Genomic DNA, 20,521 nt, shown 5'->3' with positions numbered 1-20,521 from the left:
CTACGTATATTTTCTTTATAGTCTCTTCTGTTGTGTTTTATTTTACCAATCAGTAGAATATGAAGTTTTCAACACTGATTATTACCTAAACAATCCATGTTCAGTTTCGAGTAAATAGAAAAGATTAAGGTTCTACTGATCGCTATAGCCATGGAAAAGAACAATACATCTTCTTAAACATGACTTGCATAGCTTATCTCAATGAGCGTTTTGCCTGTCCCATATCAGGTGCTTTTCCGATTGAGCACGATCGCAATAATACCACCACTGAAAAGAAGAAAGATAAAGTAAACTCAAATATTATATAATCTCAAAGAGAAAAACTGAAAAAAAGAGCTAACTTCTTGCAAACCACAAATTGTGAGCATTGAATAGCTGAATATACCCTCTCGATATATAATGGTAAAAGGAAACATAAGAATAGCTATTGATAAAGGTGGAACTTTCACAGATTGTGTGGGGAATATTGGTACGGACAAACAAGAACACGACACTGTTATAAAGCTCTTGTCAGTGGATCCCAAGAATTATCCAGATGCTCCTCTTGAAGGTATAAGACGCCTCTTAGAAGTGCTTGAACACAAGACAATTCCACGTGGTATTCCTTTAGACATTTCTAATGTGAGAAGTTTAAGAATGGGGACAACTTTAGCTACAAACTGTGCTCTGGAAAGAAATGGTGAACGTTGTGCCTTCATTACTACCAAAGGTTTTAAAGATTCATTGTTGATTGGGGACCAAACCAGACCAGACATCTTCAACCTTAATATAATGAAGGTAGCGCCCTTATATGACACGGTAGTTGAAATAGATGAAAGGGTTACCTTAGAGGATTTCTCGGAAGACCCTTATTTTACCAAGTCATCTCCTAATGAACAGGATGGTATCGTAGAAGGTAACAGTGGCGAAATGGTAAGGATTATCAAGAAACCAGATGAGTCAAGCGTAAGGTCTATTCTACAAGTACTTTATGCTAGCGGAATCAAGTCTATTGCGGTAGCATTTTTACATTCATACACTTTTCCAGACCATGAAAGACTTATTGGTAATATTGCCAAAAGCATTGGTTTCTCCCATGTGTCGCTATCATCTGAAGTTTCTCCAATGATAAAATTTTTACCGAGAGCTCATAGTTCTGTTGCAGACGCCTACCTTACTCCAGTGATCAAGAAATATTTAGATAGCATTTCCGCAGGCTTAAACCACGCTGAAGATACTCATATTCAATTTATGCAGTCTGACGGTGGCTTAGTGGATGGAGAAAAATTTTCTGGTTTGAAATCAATATTATCTGGGCCTGCAGGTGGTGTAATAGGTTACTCCAGTACATGCTTTGATAAAAAGAATAACATACCTTTAATTGGTTTTGATATGGGCGGTACATCTACTGATGTCAGTAGGTATGGTGACGGGAGGCTAGAACATGTTTTTGAGACCGTTACCGCAGGAATCATAATACAGTCTCCTCAACTTGATATCCATACAGTAGCCGCTGGAGGAAGTTCTATTTTATCATGGAAGAATGGCTTATTTAAGGTGGGCCCTGATTCAGCAACTGCAGATCCAGGTCCTGCAGCCTATAGAAAAGGCGGGCCTTTAACTATCACAGACGCTAATCTCTTTCTAGGCCGTTTAGTTCCCGAGTTCTTCCCTAAAATTTTTGGGCCCAATGAGGACGAATCACTTGATTTGAAAACCACTACTTCGAAATTTGAAGAATTGACTAGTATCATCAATAAGGATCTCAGTTCAAATTTAACTATGGAAGAGGTTGCCTATGGTTTTATAAAAGTAGCCAATGAATGTATGGCAAGACCAGTGAGGGCTATTACCGAAGCAAAAGGGCACGTAGTATCTCAACATCGGCTAGTCTCTTTTGGTGGAGCTGGTGGACAACACGCTATAGCTGTTGCCGATTCATTGGGCATTGATACTGTTTTAATACATAGATATTCTTCTATTTTGTCCGCTTACGGTATATTTTTAGCAGATGTTATTGAAGAAAACCAAGAACCTTGCTCATTTATCTTGAGTGACCCAGAGACCATCTTGAAGGTTAAAGAGAGATTTTCAGAACTTTCTAAAAATTCAATTGAAAATCTTTTGTCTCAGTCGTTTTCTCAAGAAGATATAGTCTTAGAAAAATACTTAAATCTGAGATATGAGGGTACTGAAACCAGTTTGATGATATTACAAAAATATGATGATGATTGGAATTTTACAAAATGGTTCTCTAAAGCTCATAAAAGAGAGTTTGGATTTTCGTTCGATGATAAAGAGATCATAATTGATGATATAAGGATAAGAGCAATTGGTAAAACAGGCGTTAGGAAAGAGAAAACGGTTGACGAGCAATTAAGGGAGATCTCTCATTTCAGAAAAGCTGATGCATCAAAGGATGCCAGTTTTACTCAGAAAGTATATTTTGACGATAGATGGATTAACACTGCAGTATTCAAAATTGATGATGTTTCTACCGGAACAATTATCGATGGTCCAGCTATACTTGCTGACGGCACCCAAACAAACATTATTCTTCCGAACTGTCAAGCAACTATTTTGAACTCTCATATATATATCAAGATCGATAAAAAATCTGAAAAAATTATTTCTGAAAGAAATGATCTCCATATTGATCCAATCATCTTGTCCATTTTCAGTCACAGGTTTATGGATATTGCCCTTCAAATGGGTACGCAATTAAGGAAAACGTCTGTTTCAACCAACGTTAAAGAGAGATTAGATTTCTCATGCGCTTTGTTTGACTCTGAAGGAAATTTAGTGGCCAATGCTCCTCATGTACCTGTTCATTTGGGCTCAATGTCAACTTGCATATCTGCACAGGCAAAATTGTGGGAAGGTAAATTAAAACCTGGTGATGTTTTGATAACAAATCATCCGGATATTGGTGGTACTCATTTACCAGATATAACAGTTATAACTCCTTCTTTCTCCTCGACAGGTGAATTGATATTTTATGTTGCTTCGAGAGCCCATCATGCAGATATTGGAGGTACTCTACCCGGTTCAGTTCCACCGAATTCTAAGGAATTGTACGAAGAAGGAACTGCAATTTATTCTGAATTCGTAGTGAAAGAGGGAGTTTTCCAGGAAGAACTAATTTATAAACTGTTTGTTGAGGATCCAAGTAAATACCCAGGCTGCTCTGGTTCAAGAAGATTTAGTGACAACATAAGTGATTTAAAAGCTCAAGTTGCCGCGAACACGAAAGGGATACAATTGATTGGCTCCTTGACCAAAGAGTATGATCTCGCTACAATCTTGAAATACATGGCTGCAATCCAGAAAAATGCATCCGAATCCATCAAAATAATGTTGGCTAAAATAGTTGAACATTATGGTACAACCAAATTTTCTGGTGAAGATCTTTTGGATGATGGAAGCTTAATAAAACTTCAAGTAGATTTGAATCCTGAAAAGGAGAAATATGTATTTGATTTCAATGGTACATCTCCGCAAGTTTATGGCAACTTGAATGCACCAGAAGCTATTACGAATTCCGCGATTCTTTATTGTCTGCGTTGTCTAGTAGGCGAAGATATTCCTCTAAACCAAGGCTGCTTAAAACCTTTAACAATCAAAATTCCTCCCGGTTCTCTTCTGAGCCCTCGGTCTGGTGCTGCAGTTGTTGGGGGCAATGTATTAACTTCTCAAAGAGTGACTGATGTAATCTTAAAGACATTTAATATCATGGCCGATTCTCAAGGTGACTGTAACAATTTTACGTTTGGAACTGGAGGTAGTATTGATACAAAGACTGGTAAACAAATCAAAGGCTTTGGATACTATGAAACTATATGTGGCGGCTCTGGGGCTGGTGCAGATTCATGGAGAGGATGTGGTTGGAATGGTTCCGACGCTGTACACACGAACATGACAAATACGAGAATGACAGACAGTGAAGTATTTGAAAGAAGGTACCCTGTCTTGTTGAAAGAATTCTCAATCAGAAGAGCTTCTGGAGGTAAAGGTAAATATTCTGGTGGAAATGGTGTTATCAGGGACGTTCAATTTCGTAAAGCTGTAACAGCATCTATATTATCAGAACGTCGTGTGATTTCCCCTCATGGTATAAAGGGAGGACAAGATGGTCATCGGGGCGAGAATTTATGGGTAAGACACAGCACCGGTGCTTTGATCAATGTCGGTGGTAAAAACACTATCTATGCACAGCCTGGTGATCGATTCATCATCAGAACCCCTGGTGGCGGGGGATTTGGAGAATACAAAAAGTAAAGAACTTTCACTTGAAAACTATTTAAGAACGAATAGCATTGAGTCCCACTATAATGTGTAGGCAAGGAAACTGAAACATTATAATATAAATATGTAAAAGCAGATATCAAACAGCATTTTGGAGCTGTCAAAATAATAAACAAGAACTTTATCGAAAAAGCATATAGAAGAAATAACTGTGGAAAATATCACACAAATACATATATGCATACAAGCTTATTGCTTTATTTCGCCTTCCAAAGTTAGCGGAAGTTTATTGTGTCAAAGTTACTTTCTTACCATTTAGAAGCTGATTTTTATCTTTAGTCCATACTCGGTAACAGAAACTCTTTTGAGCTTCAAAAACCCTTTATTTACATATAAGTGAAATAAAAGTAACAATGTAAACGTTTTTATCAGCATATATTAATGCCACTGTTCAAATAATGAAGTGGTTTATTGAGATACAGATATTTAAACAAACTTTTTAAACGAAATAATAAATTTAAATGGATGAATATTTTTAGAGTAAAAAAAACCACCACTATCATATACTAAACCACATTCAGGCCGCAATATATATTGCTAGATATGAATATACCAAGTAAAAAATCGTGGAATAACATCTATCAACTACCTTTGACATCATATAACCATAAAAGTAAAGGTATATATATCTTAACGGTCTCCATAACCTATCCCATTTTTTTCTACGAATTTAGATAATTAAAGACTGTTCAACTTCCCACGGAATTGGTCTATGGATGTGTAACCCTTAGCTTCCATTATGTCTTTCAGTTCTTTTTCAATACGTTCAAAAATCTTGACGCCTTCTTTTTGCAATTCTGTACCAATTTGTAGCATAGAAGCACCACACAGAAGATGCTCAAATGCATCCTTACCAGACTTGATACCACCGGTACCGATAACTTTAATATCAGGTCTCAAACGAGTATAAAATGCACGAACATTAGCGAGCGCGGTTGGTTTGACATATTCTCCTCCAATACCTCCGAAACCGTTCTTTGGCTTTACTACTACACTTTCCTTCTCCACATCAATGAAAAGACCATTACCTATACTATTGATAGAGTTGACATAAGCCAAGGGGAACTCATTCAATATTTTCGCTATAATATCAAAATGGGCAAAATCAAAATAAGGAGGTAACTTAATGCCAAGGGGCTTCTTGAAAAACACAAAGACCTTTTCCAATGTTTCCTTTGTCAATTCAAAATCATAAGCAACTTGTGGTTTACCAGGAACGTTTGGACAGGACAAGTTTAGCTCTGTAATACCGTTAAACTCACTATCTTGAATTTTTTTTAACAAGTTCAAGTTTTCATCAATGCTCATACCAGCAACAGAAAAGAAAATAGCAGGTGCGTCAGGATACTTCTTCTGACGATTTAGTACGTAGGACAAATAGTAGTCAATACCTTCATTTGGTAAACCCATAGAGTTGATGCTGCCTAGAGGGACAGAAATATAACGTGGTTTAGGGTTACCTTCTCTCTCTAAAGTCGTGGCACTCTTTGTAATGAACGCACCCGCTTTAGAGTCTGCTAATTCATCTAATTCCTCTGTGGTCATACAATGAACACCAGATGCATTCATAAATGGGTTCTCATAGGTGTTGTTTAAGAACTTGGTAGTTAAACTGGCTGTCATGCTTCGTATGGGTGGTGTATTCACTGGTTCTCTATATCTATTTGAAACTACCAGTGGTTCAAAGATTGCGAATCAAAAGATAAATATCCATTTCAAATATGTATGCTGTGTATAAAACTTTTTTCATTCCTTGGTGATGGGCATCTTGAAAAAATTTCGGCAAATGCCGAAGATGTAAAAATAACCTTCGGTAAAGTCCGATGGAAAGAAGTTACAATAATTATGTAATAGTATGAAATTAATGGAAGTAAATACTAGTAACTGAGAAGGGTGATTGATTTTCGGCAGAAACATTGATAAATATTCTTGAGGGGAAACAACGACCAATATACCGATGTTTTCTTTATGTATTTTCCAATAGGCATTAAAAGTATATACTCTGGTTTTCCGCCGTCATTTGAAGAAACGTGATGCATGGTATCTTCTTACTTTCTTTTGCGAAGATTTCTAGGCAAGACAACTTTGTGGCAATGAATTTTTCACAAACCAAGTTTGCTTATAGTGAACATATATACTTCCATTAATCAATCTAATGCGCACACTAAAAGTTGGGATATTCTGTTCAATCCAAGAATGCTACTTTCTGAATGGGAGTAAATCTTTGTAGGAAGAAGAGGCAATTGGTTATTTAGCATCACCAGTTTCCACTTTGATAAGCTTTTTTCTAGCGTTATTACTACCCTGTAAAAAAGTTTGCAATTAAACACTTATTATTCTTGACACTGGCGAGTATAATGGTTGTGCGTTACATTGAACTTATAGTAAATAACCAGGTATTGCAATTATATTGCTCTAAGTTGATATAATTCATTTGTGTGTGTCTTATATACCTCTCTTATATAGCATGAGAAGGTCTACTTTCATTCTCAATTATTTCTGTAAACCAACCACTAATTATCAAAAATAAAAAAATGTAAGCCAGAAAGTTCATTCAACAATGGTTTTTGGAGTTTGCAGTTTCTAAGATCCAGCAATATGCCGTTTTACTAGTTTTAACAAGGTTTTTATATCTCTTATCATCTAAAATTACTTTCATTGTTATCTTTCGGAAAGCTAAGTCTAGTGTTTTAAGGATTGTTTTATCACTTCTTTTATGTAATGTTATAAAGGTCATAATATGAATATATGTGAGATGCAGCTACACGGACAAAAGAAAATGCCCAAAAAGCAATGAATAGGAAAAAAAAGAATGATTAAACAGTCTCAATATGCTCCTCTTCATATGGCTTTGAGGTGTTTGAGTCAATTATCTTCATTGAAGCACATTCTGTCTTTTGTTCCACAACATCGCTAATCGAAAGACCATCGGCTTCGTATTCCTCAACTTGGTTTATGTACTTCTTCATAACTGGAGAAGATAGATCACGATGGAATTTTTCATGTCCCACAAAAACACAAAAGAATGTAAAAATGAAGACAGAACCAGTCAAGATGGCCATCACTTTAGCATAATCTTCTTTGATCACAGTTCCGGAGGCATCTCTTTCCAATGGATATTTCTCAGCTAACTGAGTCTCTATTGTGGAAGCGGCTGCAGAAGCCAGATTACCTAACTGGTAGGCTAAACCGGAAACCAAAGCCCTTGCATCAGCAGGAGCTAGCTCTGCAAGGTGAATTGGTAAAATACCCCAAACACCAAAGACGCAAAAGTATAACATAAAACCGGCGCCCAATATGGCATTTTCGCTTTTCAACATAAAAGCAGGGTAGGTAAAGCAACCACCCATCGTACATGCAATCAACAGGCCCAATCTTCTTCCAGTAACTTCCATAAACTGTCCAAATATCATACCCCCGCAAATAGCACCAATGTTAGTGACCACCACAACGACCGTGACTGCATCTTTGGATAGACCTAATTGAGCACGAAGCATAGTTGGCAGCAAGTCTTGCGAAGCGTGAGTCAAGTAATTTGGTCCCACCAATAAGATAACTAAATACGCAAACAACAACCAGTACTTTTGAACTGTTTTTTTCATCGACACCATTTTTTGTTTGAAATTGGCCTTTGGTAGAGGCTCGCCACCATTAGCTTTCACTGCGTCACTCAATATTAGCTTACGGGCTTTCAAAACTTTGGTGAAATATTTCGTTTCAGGCCATAACAATCTCCAGAAGATTAGTAAAATGGGTAAGGAAATACTAAACCAAAATAGTATCTTCCAGCCATCCTCTCTGAAGTAACCAAAGGCTCTGTAAAAAATGATTGCGAAGATGAATCCCATGGCGTACGCAGAAAAAAATAGACCTGAGAGGAACGAACGTGCTTTCACTGGGGCATCTTCAATCGCTGTTGCAGAAGCACACCCATAAATACCACCCATAGCAATACCAGTAATCCACCTTACGCCCAGAAATTTCTCATATGTGTCGCACCAAGGAGTGCAGAGCTGTCCAATTACAAATAAAATCAAGCATGTAATGTACGGCCATTTTCTCGAAGACTTGTCTGTCCACAAACCAAATATAACAGCACCGGCTGAGCGAACAAACAACACTAACCCCAACCCCCAGGTAATGTCCTTTGTTGGTCTATCATATAATTTAGCCAATGGAGCTGTTGATACTGAAACACAAAAGAATGCCCACGCTGCTGACAACCACGCGAGGTAGCCCATAAAAAAATAGTTCCAGTTCTGCCACGTCATTTTGCGCAGTTCAGGGATGGGGTTGATGTTTCGCCAAGAGAACTCGTGAATACGTAGTAAGGATGTAAATCTCGTTGCAGCGTAACTTTTTATGGATGCGCCACTTAGGTCTGGCTTGTCCTCTTCATCCTCCTCGTACTCTACACCTTGATCCTGGCTGTAAATTCTTTCCAACAACTCATCATCTCTAGTGTCCTGAATCGATTGCGCGGGCAGCGATGGATTGTGGTATAGCTTTTCATGATCTGGGTTGTAAATTTCTGGTTCGTAGTTTATAGGGTTACCGTCCTCATCCACTAGAGGTGGCTCTGCAAATGTGCTAGGGTTATAATATAATCTTCTGCCAGCAGGTTGCTGTTCTTCATTAGACGTTTTTTCATCTGTTATTGACGACATTTTTTTGGTACCGGTTTTCAATCTTTATAAAGGAGTTCTTTCAAGGTTGTTTGTTACTCTATTCCCTCTTTAATTTAAAGGGGAAAGAAATAAACAAAATTTCGAATCATTTCTCAATACTGATCTAGCATCTATTTATACATCTTCAGGACGCTTTCATCTGGCGGCTTTTTTGCCAAGGATAGGTGCTATGGGAAGCTAGCACTAAGGTGCATGTTAGATCTCCATCCAAATGACCAAGTAATACTCTAACACATCACAACAGAAGGGGGGGTACAAATTCACTAGTGTGAAAAGACGATGGACATCCGGATGGTGTGCAGAAGGTAATGATTCGCTTGGCAACATTGAAAATGGAGAAAGACTTTCAAGCCGCGCTCAATGACTTCCTCGATCACTGAAAACTCACACCCGTCCGCTAGCATGTACGGCAAATGTACGGCAAATGATGTTTATTTCAAATTGGAGTTGTCCGAGCATACTTACTGCCGCTTTAATGTGCAGGAAACACGCACTGCATGTTTTTCTGTGTCTCCTTTTTTTTTTTGGAGTCCGGTCGTCGGCTTACTACCTTTTCAGCTCTCCCTTGGGCGAGAAGGAAAAAGAAATAAGAGAAAAAAAATGCCGGTCTAGTGGAGTAAATTGTGGGGTCAGGGTCCCACGCGGATATCGGCCGACCAAAGAGTGCATAAAGAAAAATATATTGGAGTTCTCGATATATATCATTCTCCACGGAATTTAATTCTCCAAATTTACTTCTCCAAATTTATGGGCATTTTAGCCGCCCAAGCTAGCACACGCTAGCCCCATTTTGCGAACTGATACATGAGAATGCCAAAACCGTGGGGGTGGATAAGGTGTGGGAGGATGGGGGTGGGGGCACTTTCAATAAAACCAAATTGTATTGTTTTCAATGTTCCACACTCCAAAGGGTACTTGATTAGACTTCTGAGTAAGAAAACAATAACTAAAGTCGCTGCAACTTGCGAAAAAAAAGCAAATGTTTAGATGGTCTTTTCTTACAGTGATTGTATTGCTATGTTGTTATACCTTCTACAAACCAAAGATCCATTTATATATTCATTAATCTCGGAAACAAAAAGTAAAGGACAAATCCCGCCCGTACGAAGACTGACAGGGAAGTGAATAGGCTTCCCTGTCAATAAGGGTAACACGGTTGTGGTTTTTCAACGTGTTTCCTTAAACTATGTGTCACGAAAGGGTGCATCTCAGAAATTGGAGATATCTACAAGGTCTTCTCTGGTTTTTGTTGGGGTAGTCATGTGAAGTTCTCCATTCCCCCGAGTCAGACCGAACCACCCGAGTCACGTGGTGTCACTTTGACTCGGACGTCGCTGCTAAGCTATGGTCACGCCTTGCAGGATGAACCTGAAGCATTTTACACACATCATAATGACAGCCGCCACGCTGGATGCTTTTGCGATGACTTACTTTGAAGGTAAACCTCCCACAATAGTTTTCTTATTTGTCATGCCACAACATCGTTTACATGAAGAGGAAAAAGAACTAATAAATCTCCCGCCTTTACTGTTTTAGTTACTTGAATGGCCAACTTCATAGTGTCTAGTTCTTTTATTAAGGTACGCAGGGCTTTAACGTGTATTCACAGTTTTCTGTAGAACCCGTAAACCATTTTTTCTACAGCTACATTTTTCCGCTACAGGCAACATTAAAAAAATAACATTCTTGTGTTGATTTACATACGATACTTTTGAAAAATGAAAGTAAACGGATTAGACACATATAGGAATAATCAAGACTGCAGTATGTGTCAAGTACAAAACTCCATCCTCGTCAATGAGGTAGGTAGCCTTGAACCAACATTAGCTGTGCTGTAAGTTTGAGAAAACTCAAACTTATTGATATAGTTAAAAGGAAATTCAGCATTTTTTTCATTCTTGAAGAAATTGCCTCTTGTTCTAACCATGTAAATGTTATCTCTCAAGAAACATTTTAACCTGTTGAAGTAACCGAGAAATAAGGAAATCTAGCAACATTTTAAGATACGTTAGAGCGCCGCGCTAATCCGTTTTGTTTTTGGAGAAATAAGAGGTCCCCTTCCATGGATTAGTGTAAAGATCAAAGAATAACGGTGCAGCAAAAGAAGAAATATCCCATAATTACATAAAGAACAATTAAGGAACATAATAACTTACACCAAGCAACATCAAGACGGAAATGTCCAGTTTCCTGCTAGAAAAAAAAATGATGAAAATAGTTGTGTAGACGCAAAACGACAGCAAAAAAAAAAAGTGTGTCCGAACATCCACTTTTTAACAGAGAACGAACTATACAGATTTTTCGTATTTTCGAATAAGCTATCTTATGAAAAGTTCTGGCGGATGAGTGTCAATATTGGAGTTCGTGAAGAAGAAGGTGCAGGTGTCGCGTTCTAAAATTTGTATGTAACTATTTGAATTTCTCCGAGAAACAGCAGGTACTAGATTTCTTTTTTCCGCTCCAGTGTCACAATCTGTTAAAGAAGTACAGATCTCATAATTTGCGTCTATACAAAGTTATCTTGTAATGTTCTCCCCAGGCGAAAAGCTCTTATGCTATTATGAGCGGGTAATCAAGATTTGTGTCCTAAGCTACTTGCCTGCCATAGTGCATTAGCCATCAATTTCGTATCGCGTAAAGAATATCGTTGCAGATAATGATATACCATTTCTGCAATGTGATAAGACATCTTCCGAGTCCAAAACCTGCAGAAATGTTATTAAATGGTATACCAGGTCTATCAATTGTCCCTTACTTAATAAGACCTTTAATTTTGTTTTTCTATTCAAACTAAAAGAACGGAAGTGCTGCAAGGTAATTCATGCATTTATGAAGATTTAAATTGTAACATTAATAGAATTGTGTATCAAATTGTTCCAAAATCTATATATGAGATAACGATCTTTTAAACATTTGTAAATTAGTTTTTAAGTTCGGTTACAGAAATCTAAATAGATGTCGTGGTCCTGGTGTTCGGGAGCGTGACTTAATTAAATGTACAGAAACAATTACACCCACCTCAGTGACTTGAAATATTTCGTTTCTACAAGTAATAAACAGTTTTGAATTGGGTGCCGTGCCATAATTTCACGAACTTTTCGATATGTTTGGCACATCTATACTTTCTAAATATGATTCAAGCTTTTGGATGCGGGCATTTGGATGTGAGAGTAGCAACGGCCTTTCACACTCAATCAACTTTGAGGGAACTAGTAAACTTCCAACATTACTTTTGAAGATATTTTGCCTCCATCATCATGCCTTGCGAGGTAAATGGTTCCTATGTACATGTATTGCGTGTGAGTAGTATCAGATTTCTACGCTAATTTTCATAATTATAAAGTTATTACCCAGCTGTTTTTCATTTTAGTATGATACCGATGACACATACCGCAAGAATGACTAAGCCATACATTCTGCCTCTTACCATAAGCCAAGATCAATAGTACGATAAATGAGAAAAAGATAGGACGTGCCATACAAAAAAAATCTATGTTCATTTATCAGTAAAAACTTAAATAAAAAGTTATGAGGACACTTCAAAATACCAAAAATGAATCTATTTTGAAATATCTGATTCCATTTAGTAAGGCAAAAAGCTCGTCCCCACTTATAATAATGTTTTAGAAGTCAGTGAGATTTGAAGGATATGCGAATAAAACGCCCGTCTTCACTTCACGTACACTTAATGACCGACTTGGAGCAGAAATATACCTTGTGAAAATTATCAACGAGTGGAGCCTTTAAGTTTCGTGGAGCAATGAATGCCGTTCTAAAATTAAGCGATGAAGAAAGAAATAAGGGCGTGATCGCTTTCTTATCAGGAAACCATGCACAGGCCTTTGCTTTAAGTGCAAAATTGTTAAATGTACCTGCAACAATTGTTATGCCCGAGGATGCATCCACACTTAAAGTTGCTGCTACAACTGGTTACGGAGCTCATATTACAAAGTATAACAGATATACTGAAGATCGAGACAAGATTGGGCGTCAATTAGCAGCCAAACATGGTTTTGCTCTAATCCCTCCCTATGATCATCCTGATGTTATAGCAGGACAAAGCGCATCAGCAAAGAAATTGTTAGAGGAAGTTGGACAACTTGATGCGTTATTCGTTCTATTAGGCGGTGGGGGCCTCCTTTCTGGATCTACACTTGCCTCTAGAAGCCTCTCTCCAGACTGCAAAATATTCGGAGTGGAACCTGAAGCTGGTAATGACGGACAACAATCCTTCAGATCCGGCTCCGTTGTTCACATCGATACCCCAAATACTATCGCAGGTGAGGCACAAACACAACATTTAGGAGAATACACATTTGCTATTATTCGTGAAAATGTCGATGATATTTTGACTGTAACCGATGGAAAGCTAATAGAATGCATGCATTTCCTCGCGGAACGCATGAAGTTAGTTGTTGGACCAACAGCTTGTTTAGGACATGCAGGTGCCGTCTTGAAGAAGAAAGAGCTCGTTGGGGAGAAAATAGGAATAAGACTAAGCAGAGGTAATGTAGACATGAAGAAATATGCTGCCTTAATCGCCGAGAAGGAAGGTGGCTCAATTATTTAGCGTGTACTCCTACATAATTCATTTCTGTAAAAAGTATGTCTAAGACCATAGTATTTTTCTACGGGTATTATATTTTACTGAACTGACACCTCTATATGTGATGTAATTTTTTGGCAGAATGATGCTATGTGGGAGGGAATAAATGCTGCTTATGTCAACTCTAATAATATGGCTTCTGGCATCACTAAGTTTAATAAGAAAGGAGTGACCTCTATTTAATTAAGTGAATCATTATATAATTAAGACCAAAAACCATAGTGTTGATAATTAGTAGTTTAGTAAGTTGTAATAATTAAGAATAGTCGTTCCTTCTTAATCTATATAAGAGAGGTATATAAAACACACGCTGATTAGTTATATTAAACCAAAAGGTTCAGACATAAATCAGAGTGTTAATGATAAGAATTTGATGATAACTCATCTTCTTATATAATAAGTTCTGATCAATTAATAGATCTTTATCTCATTACTGCAGTAAATTCTATTATTAGAATTTTTCTACTTCAATTTATACGAAGACGTATAGTTGCAATAACTTAATCCAATTTATACGAATAGGTGTATAGTAGTAATCACTTATTCCAACATGCCCCCTTAAAGATATATTATTGTACTCCAACAGATATCTGCTATGTGTTTGGTTCTTAAGTAATTTTAATTATCAATAGTCCGTTGAGGCCAAAATATCCTGTGGTGTTATCTGATTGTTCAATACTTTAATAAATCTATCAAAATCAGATATTGAGACTGGTTTGGTAAGTAAATCTGCTATATTATCTTTACCTTTTATTTTTATTAGTTTTATAATCTTCTCTTTTATTTTCTCTTTAATTATTTCTGTTTTTATCCATGTGAACTTCTGTTTGGGTTGTAGATAGCTCCGATTTAAACCTTCGATAGCTGGTTTTGAATCAGTAAGCATTGTAAGTTCCTTATCTCCACCTTCTCCGAGTTCTGTTAAGGTTGCCTTCAGTGTTTCTGAGTCTGCATAGCCTTCATAGATAGCATGAAGTTCTGCTTCAGTTGAGGATACGCACTTGTTTGAGCTTTTATTAGAATAAACATTGAAGATATTTTTTCCATACCAAATTATAACACCAATTCTTGATTGTGCATCGTATTCTGTTCCAACTGATGCATCTGTGATAGTAGTGATTTTCTTATCTTTGTTAAGATCTCTATCATAGTGTATGCCTATATTCGTATGTTGTACCAAGTATTGTATGATTTTATAAATCATGTAGAACACCTGTTTATGAGGAAAGTTTACTAATCTAGCCACCTTTTTAACCGCAAATTCAACATCATATCTACATTTATACCTAACATAGTTAAGTTCACCTAATAGTTGCTGTAATTTCAACACGCCGTCTTTGTATTCCTTTTCGGTCATTTTTAATTCTCCGTTTTTAGGATCAATCTTGTATATTGATATGTGTGGAATTGACCTTTTTCTAACCTTATCCAATTCCTTTTTATATTTCTCACCCATTTTTTCTATAAATGATATTAACGTCAAATCAACCGTACCAAGTTTTTTGTTATAGATCAAATCCATTCCTAGAATATCTGTATCCAAAATACCATCTATTAAGGTACCAGTAATTTTCAATTCAAAGGTTTTTTTTAAATTGTTTATGAAATCATCTAGTCTTTGTTCATCACTTGCTGCAATCACACAGTCATCAACATAAACTGCGATCATGAGTTTTTTATCCTTGGATTGGTATAGTCCTGGAGTATAAGTATTATCTTTTAATCCAACACTATTTAGATATCGTCTAAGATGGTCGTTCCATTCTTTAGGACTCTGTTTGAGACCATATAGTGCTTTATCTAGTTTAACAACGCATCTTCTGTCATGAGGGTGTGGAATGTAAATGTCTTCTTCCAGTTTAGCATATAAGAACGCATGGTTAATATCTAGTGTTTTCATGAACATATTCCTATTGTTTGCAATCATCAGAAATATTTTAATGTGGTTATGGTTTAGGGATTCTGTTCCAATAACGTTATACGTGTCTGGTGTCTGGATATCACCTCTACAAACAATTCTTGCTTTATAGATACCATTTCTCTTCTTTGAGAATATTGTATTTGTCGGAATTATTAAATTACTGGGAACATCAGATCTGTTGTATTTGACGTTGATGTCAAATACTTTCATATCCTTGAGATTCTGTAATTCTTTCCTGTATGCCTCTTTATAAGCATGTTTTTCTTTGAGATCAGCATTTCCTGAAATAGCTTCATTGTAGTATATGGTTTTAATTCTCGGTGCAGAACTTGTTTCTGTGTTATCCGGAAGTAATTTAATTATATTCTTTCTCTGACGCTTATTGTCTCTTTCAACCATGTCATGAAACGAGGTCCTGTTTTCAACAGGCCGCTTTCTTTTCTTATTCAAAGAATTAAACGTTTTATTCAGGAATCCAGCTTTGTTTATTGCTGGTTTTTCTGACTCAATTGTTTCATCTGTTATTATTGATGATTTTAGTGTAGCATTCGATTTTTCCGCTTCGCTATTTTCCATCACTTGTACTAACTCTTCATTATTACCTTCCGATGAGATACTTGTATCAGAGTTATTTTTGTTTTCTACCTTGTTTGATTCAACATATGTTTGGTCAGTATTGTCCATAACATTTATAACCAGGGGCAGGTGATGACTTTCTTCGTGAGTAGAATAGTCATCATTTTGAACATCATTGTCCTTTAATGATGTAACATTTGATTCAGTTTGAACATCTACGTATTGAGAGGTGTCATAACTTGAGGTTTTTGAATCTAAATCTTGTTCAAGTAATACTTCTGGATCAACAATGTTTTCGAATAATTCTTGTTGTGATTGTAAGATATTATCATCTGTTACATTGTCCTTATTACTTGCAACTGTAACTGATTCATTAGTAGGATCATGTGAAATATAATCGCTCTCATCTTCTGATGATTCCTTGTAATTTATTTCCTTTCCACTGATCTTCCTATGCGTTCTACTAGCAATATTATCATCATTGTTGATGTTTATGCTGTTCTGGCTTCCAACAAGGTTCTCTTGTAGTGCCGTGGGGACTCTATAAACATTTTCATCGAGAATATCCTCATCAGTATTACTTGATTTATTAATTTCGTTTCGATCGCTTTCAGTAGTGATCTTTTCTTTTGAGTGAAGATCTGAATCTATATCCATGTTTTTCACATGATTGTATTTGTCTTCTTCCTCTTCTTCTATGTTAGCAAAGACGTAGTCTAAATTACCTTCTAGATTATCACTAGGAGATGGGTACTTAGCATTTAATTCAATCTGAGCTAATTCTTCTGTGGTGAACAAGTCTGTAAGTAGTGTAACTTGTTTATGGTCATCTTCGTAATTTTCCAATGCATCATATAACCTGGAAACAGCATCTGAGTTTTCTGCTTCATTGATGGAATCTGATCTACTTTGATCATCTGGGTATATGTTCTGTGTGTTCCTTAATATTGGATCCACTGCATAGTCTGGAATTGTGTAATTATCTGAAGTGAGAATTTTTTTAATAGATGGTACAAAAAATTTGTATCCGTGACTATTAGGATCTTTGCATAATATTATAGCACGAAGTCCTGATGGTTTTAGTTTATTGTGATTATGATTCCAAATTATTCCTTGTTCTCCGAAGGGTAAAAAGGACATGAATCTCACTTTCACAGGTTGACTAGAGATTGCCTGTAGTGGCAGTTGACCTGTGGCTTTGTTTTCTAAACAATTGCGTACATTGGTAGCAGATGTCACTGCGTATTCCCAAAATTTAATACGTAATTTACTATGTTTTAACAATGTTGTTGCATCAGTAACGATAGTTCTGATGTATCTCTCTGCTCTTCCATTGGCAGCATGATCTTGTGTAGCAGAAAAAATATGATGAATTCCTTTTGAAACAAAATATTTTGCTATCTGATCATTTGTAAATTCAGTTCCTTGATCTGAATTGATTTCTCTGACCTTTCTGTCAAATTGAGTTTCCACATACTGAATATTTTTCTTGATCTGAGCCAAAATAGTTTCAGCATTTTTGTTAAAATGTGTGGAGGTGATACAATATCTTGTATTGTTATCAACCATAATAAGCATGTATCTTTTCGTATCCGAGTTCGAATTTGATACTGGACCAAAGATATCCATGCACCACGATGAACCTGGTTCATGATCGATACTGTGTTCGTTCATAGATCCTTTATAATGGTTCCTTCTCGTGGCTTTTGAAACTTTACAAGTTTCACACCAAAATTCATTTGGTTCTTTTATTAAGTCAAGATTTTCTTCATAATGACTATGTTTAATTGAGTTTTCAATTTGTTGAACTCCTGTATGTCCCATTCTTTTATGAGCATCTTTTAAGTTTATAATTTTGGGCTTCAGTCTAATTTTGTTAGAAGAAGTTGGTTGTATTGCATTGATTTTGGAATCATATGCTGAGTGATCAATTAAGTCATCCATTTTTACGTGAATAATTCCATTTTTAACATGAGTTTTTATGTTCATATCCTTGTTTTCCAAGGTAGAATAGTTCTTGCTTAACACCAGATCGGTTTCTCTAGCTAACTCATAACCACTTATAATAGTAGTTTCTTCTTCAGGAACATAATGAGTTAATAAGTAATCATCATTTGTGTTACATTTAATTTTAATGTATCCTGATCCTTTAACGGAAACTGCATTGTTTTTCCCAATACCAAAGAACTTTACCTTTTCTTTGTTGTCTTCATAATCAAACAATATATTTTTATTGTTCGTGATATTGACACCTGAACCAGTATCAATAATGACTAGATTTTTGTTTGAACCCTTTTTGTTCTTCTTCTTCTGTTTTTTCAAAAGTTCTGACTGGTTTCGTGCCTGTTTTAATATATTCTTTTTGGGTTGAACCTTGTGAATAATAACCTTTTGAGTAGCTGGGCGTTGAATGCCTAAGTTCTCTGTTTAATTTCTTTCTACAGTTAACTGAGCTGTGGAATTCCGATTTACAGTACTTACAATTTCTTTCTGAATAGTAAGAGTCATTTGAACTCAAGTCCATTACTGTTTCAATTACAATATTGATTAAAATTTCTTCAATTCTCTCATTTTTACCAATTGAGTATATATGTAAACGTTGTTTAACCGGATTTTTCAAAGATTCATGTAAGGTTCCAAGGATTGCCTCTTCTAAAATGTATGTAAGATTTGAACAATTTTGACAACATTTTGAAAGGATCCATTTTTCCATTAATACTAACTTTTGAAGTTCATTCATTAACAAATCAGTATTCTTACAAGTTGTATCCACCAACACTTTTTTCCAAGCCTTTTGTCTTATTTCTCTACCATAAAGGCTTATGTATTTTTTCTTCAAGTCACGGATGATTCTAAAGATATCACTTGTGTTAATGTTCATTATATCAGGACTTTCATTTAAACCTTCTTTGATAACCTTACATAAGATTTCATTTTCACGAGAATCGATGTTTTTAATTTGTTGATCAAAAATGTCATCAAATTCGTACTTCTCAATGAATTGTTGAAAGCTGTTCAAGAAAACAGGAATATTTTCGATTTTAGTCATCTTATGCTTAAATACCCAATCCTTAGGGTAAAATCTCCTATTTCTTGAGGTCAGAGTATCGAATAAATAATATGTCCCAGTTGAATCATTTCTTTCATGTAACCTTTTAACATCTTTATCGAAATCAATCGATTCTAACTTTCTTTTTAATCCAAGAATTACATTACTAGTTTTTTCAATTTTTTCATCGATTTCCATTAACTGATCGAGATTTGAAATATCGTCATCCTGTTTAACCTCATTTGTAATCTTATTCTTTTTAACGGTTAATTTGTTTAAAAATATTTCATACGTTTCTAAATCAATTAAGGCTTGCTTCCTCTGTTTGTCATCAATAGAAGTATCGATAATAAAATTTTTAATTTTTTTAGTAGTATCTTGAATATTGACTCTTGATTGAACCTGCGTAGAAATGTTGTCGTCAGTAACATTTCTTGTTTCATCCCTCACTGGGGTCGCCATGTTGATAATTAGTAGTTTAGTAAGTTGTAATAATTAAGAATAGTCGTTCCTTCTTAATCTATATAAGAGAGGTATATAAAACACACGCTGATTAGTTATATTAAACCAAAAGGTTCAGACATAAATCAGAGTGTTAATGATAAGAATTTGATGATAACTCATCTTCTTATATAATAAGTTCTGATCAATTAATAGATCTTTATCTCATTACTGCAGTAAATTCTATTATTAGAATTTTTCTACTTCAATTTATACGAAGACGTATAGTTGCAATAACTTAATCCAATTTATACGAATAGGTGTATAGTAGTAATCACTTATTCCAACACATAGGAAAACTCCTAAAATTCAATGTTTCCCTTTTTTCGATAATCATCATCTGTATAAAAATATTATCAGCACCCACAAAAGTCAATGCCAAGTTGTTCAACAATTGAGGTTCAAAGAACAACCCAAAAAAATCAACTCGTGTTTTAGATTAACTTTGCCTCAAGCACTCAACACAAGTATTGATATAACATTTAACACGTTTCCTTGATTAGCAGTAGACGGGAAAAGAATTGACATAATTATGTTCAAAAAGAATGGATATGACCAGTGCTAATTGATACTCAATATTTGTTTCATGATTTGGGGGATCAAACTATTACACCATCCCTGCCAATATATTGATTTTGTGGACGGGGTCAAGTTGTGCAGATATAATTTCTTGATAACAGTGGCAAACCGCCTTTGAGCGTATACATTGATATGGCATCACTTAAAGAAGAAAAGACAAGCATTCCGCATATAGTCGGATGGTAGCGCTCTGGTTTTTGTTAACCAGAGGCGAATAGGGAAAAAGAAATAGTTATAATAGTAAAAGCAACCTCGTTTTGGTTATTCACATCTGATAAACTACACAATCTATAAATTGAAAAAAGGCATGTTTGTTC

General features: G+C 35.8%; 4 protein-coding genes across 4 annotated transcripts; 2 read left to right on the top strand and 2 right to left on the bottom strand.

Annotated features, from left to right (window-relative positions):
* Positions 1-399: 399 nt before the first annotated feature.
* Positions 400-4,257, top strand: OXP1 (5-oxoprolinase; the record flags this gene model as incomplete). Its single annotated transcript, XM_056223691.1, has 1 exon — positions 400-4,257. One exon carries the CDS (start codon positions 400-402, stop codon positions 4,255-4,257), a length of 3,858 nt encoding a protein of 1,285 aa, XP_056077684.1.
* Positions 4,258-4,962: 705 nt separating this feature from the next.
* URA1 (dihydroorotate dehydrogenase) lies at positions 4,963-5,907 on the bottom strand (the record flags this gene model as incomplete). The annotated part of the gene is made up of 1 exon (XM_056223690.1): positions 4,963-5,907. One exon carries the CDS (start codon positions 5,905-5,907, stop codon positions 4,963-4,965), a length of 945 nt encoding a protein of 314 aa, XP_056077683.1.
* Positions 5,908-7,100: 1,193 nt separating this feature from the next.
* JEN1 (monocarboxylate/H+ symporter) lies at positions 7,101-8,951 on the bottom strand (the record flags this gene model as incomplete). The annotated part of the gene is made up of 1 exon (XM_056223689.1): positions 7,101-8,951. The coding sequence occupies one exon, from the start codon at positions 8,949-8,951 to the stop codon at positions 7,101-7,103; it is 1,851 nt and encodes a 616-aa protein (XP_056077682.1).
* Positions 8,952-12,732: 3,781 nt separating this feature from the next.
* On the top strand, positions 12,733-13,542 carry SRY1 (threo-3-hydroxy-L-aspartate ammonia-lyase SRY1; the record flags this gene model as incomplete). The annotated part of the gene is made up of 1 exon (XM_056223688.1): positions 12,733-13,542. The coding sequence occupies one exon, from the start codon at positions 12,733-12,735 to the stop codon at positions 13,540-13,542; it is 810 nt and encodes a 269-aa protein (XP_056077681.1).
* Between the last annotated feature and the right edge of the window lie 6,979 nt (positions 13,543-20,521).

This window comes from Saccharomyces mikatae (genome assembly GCF_947241705.1).
Source record: "Saccharomyces mikatae IFO 1815 strain IFO1815 genome assembly, chromosome: 11".
NCBI lineage: Eukaryota > Fungi > Ascomycota > Saccharomycetes > Saccharomycetales > Saccharomycetaceae > Saccharomyces > Saccharomyces mikatae.
This window is presented reverse-complemented; position numbering and strand designations above follow the sequence as displayed.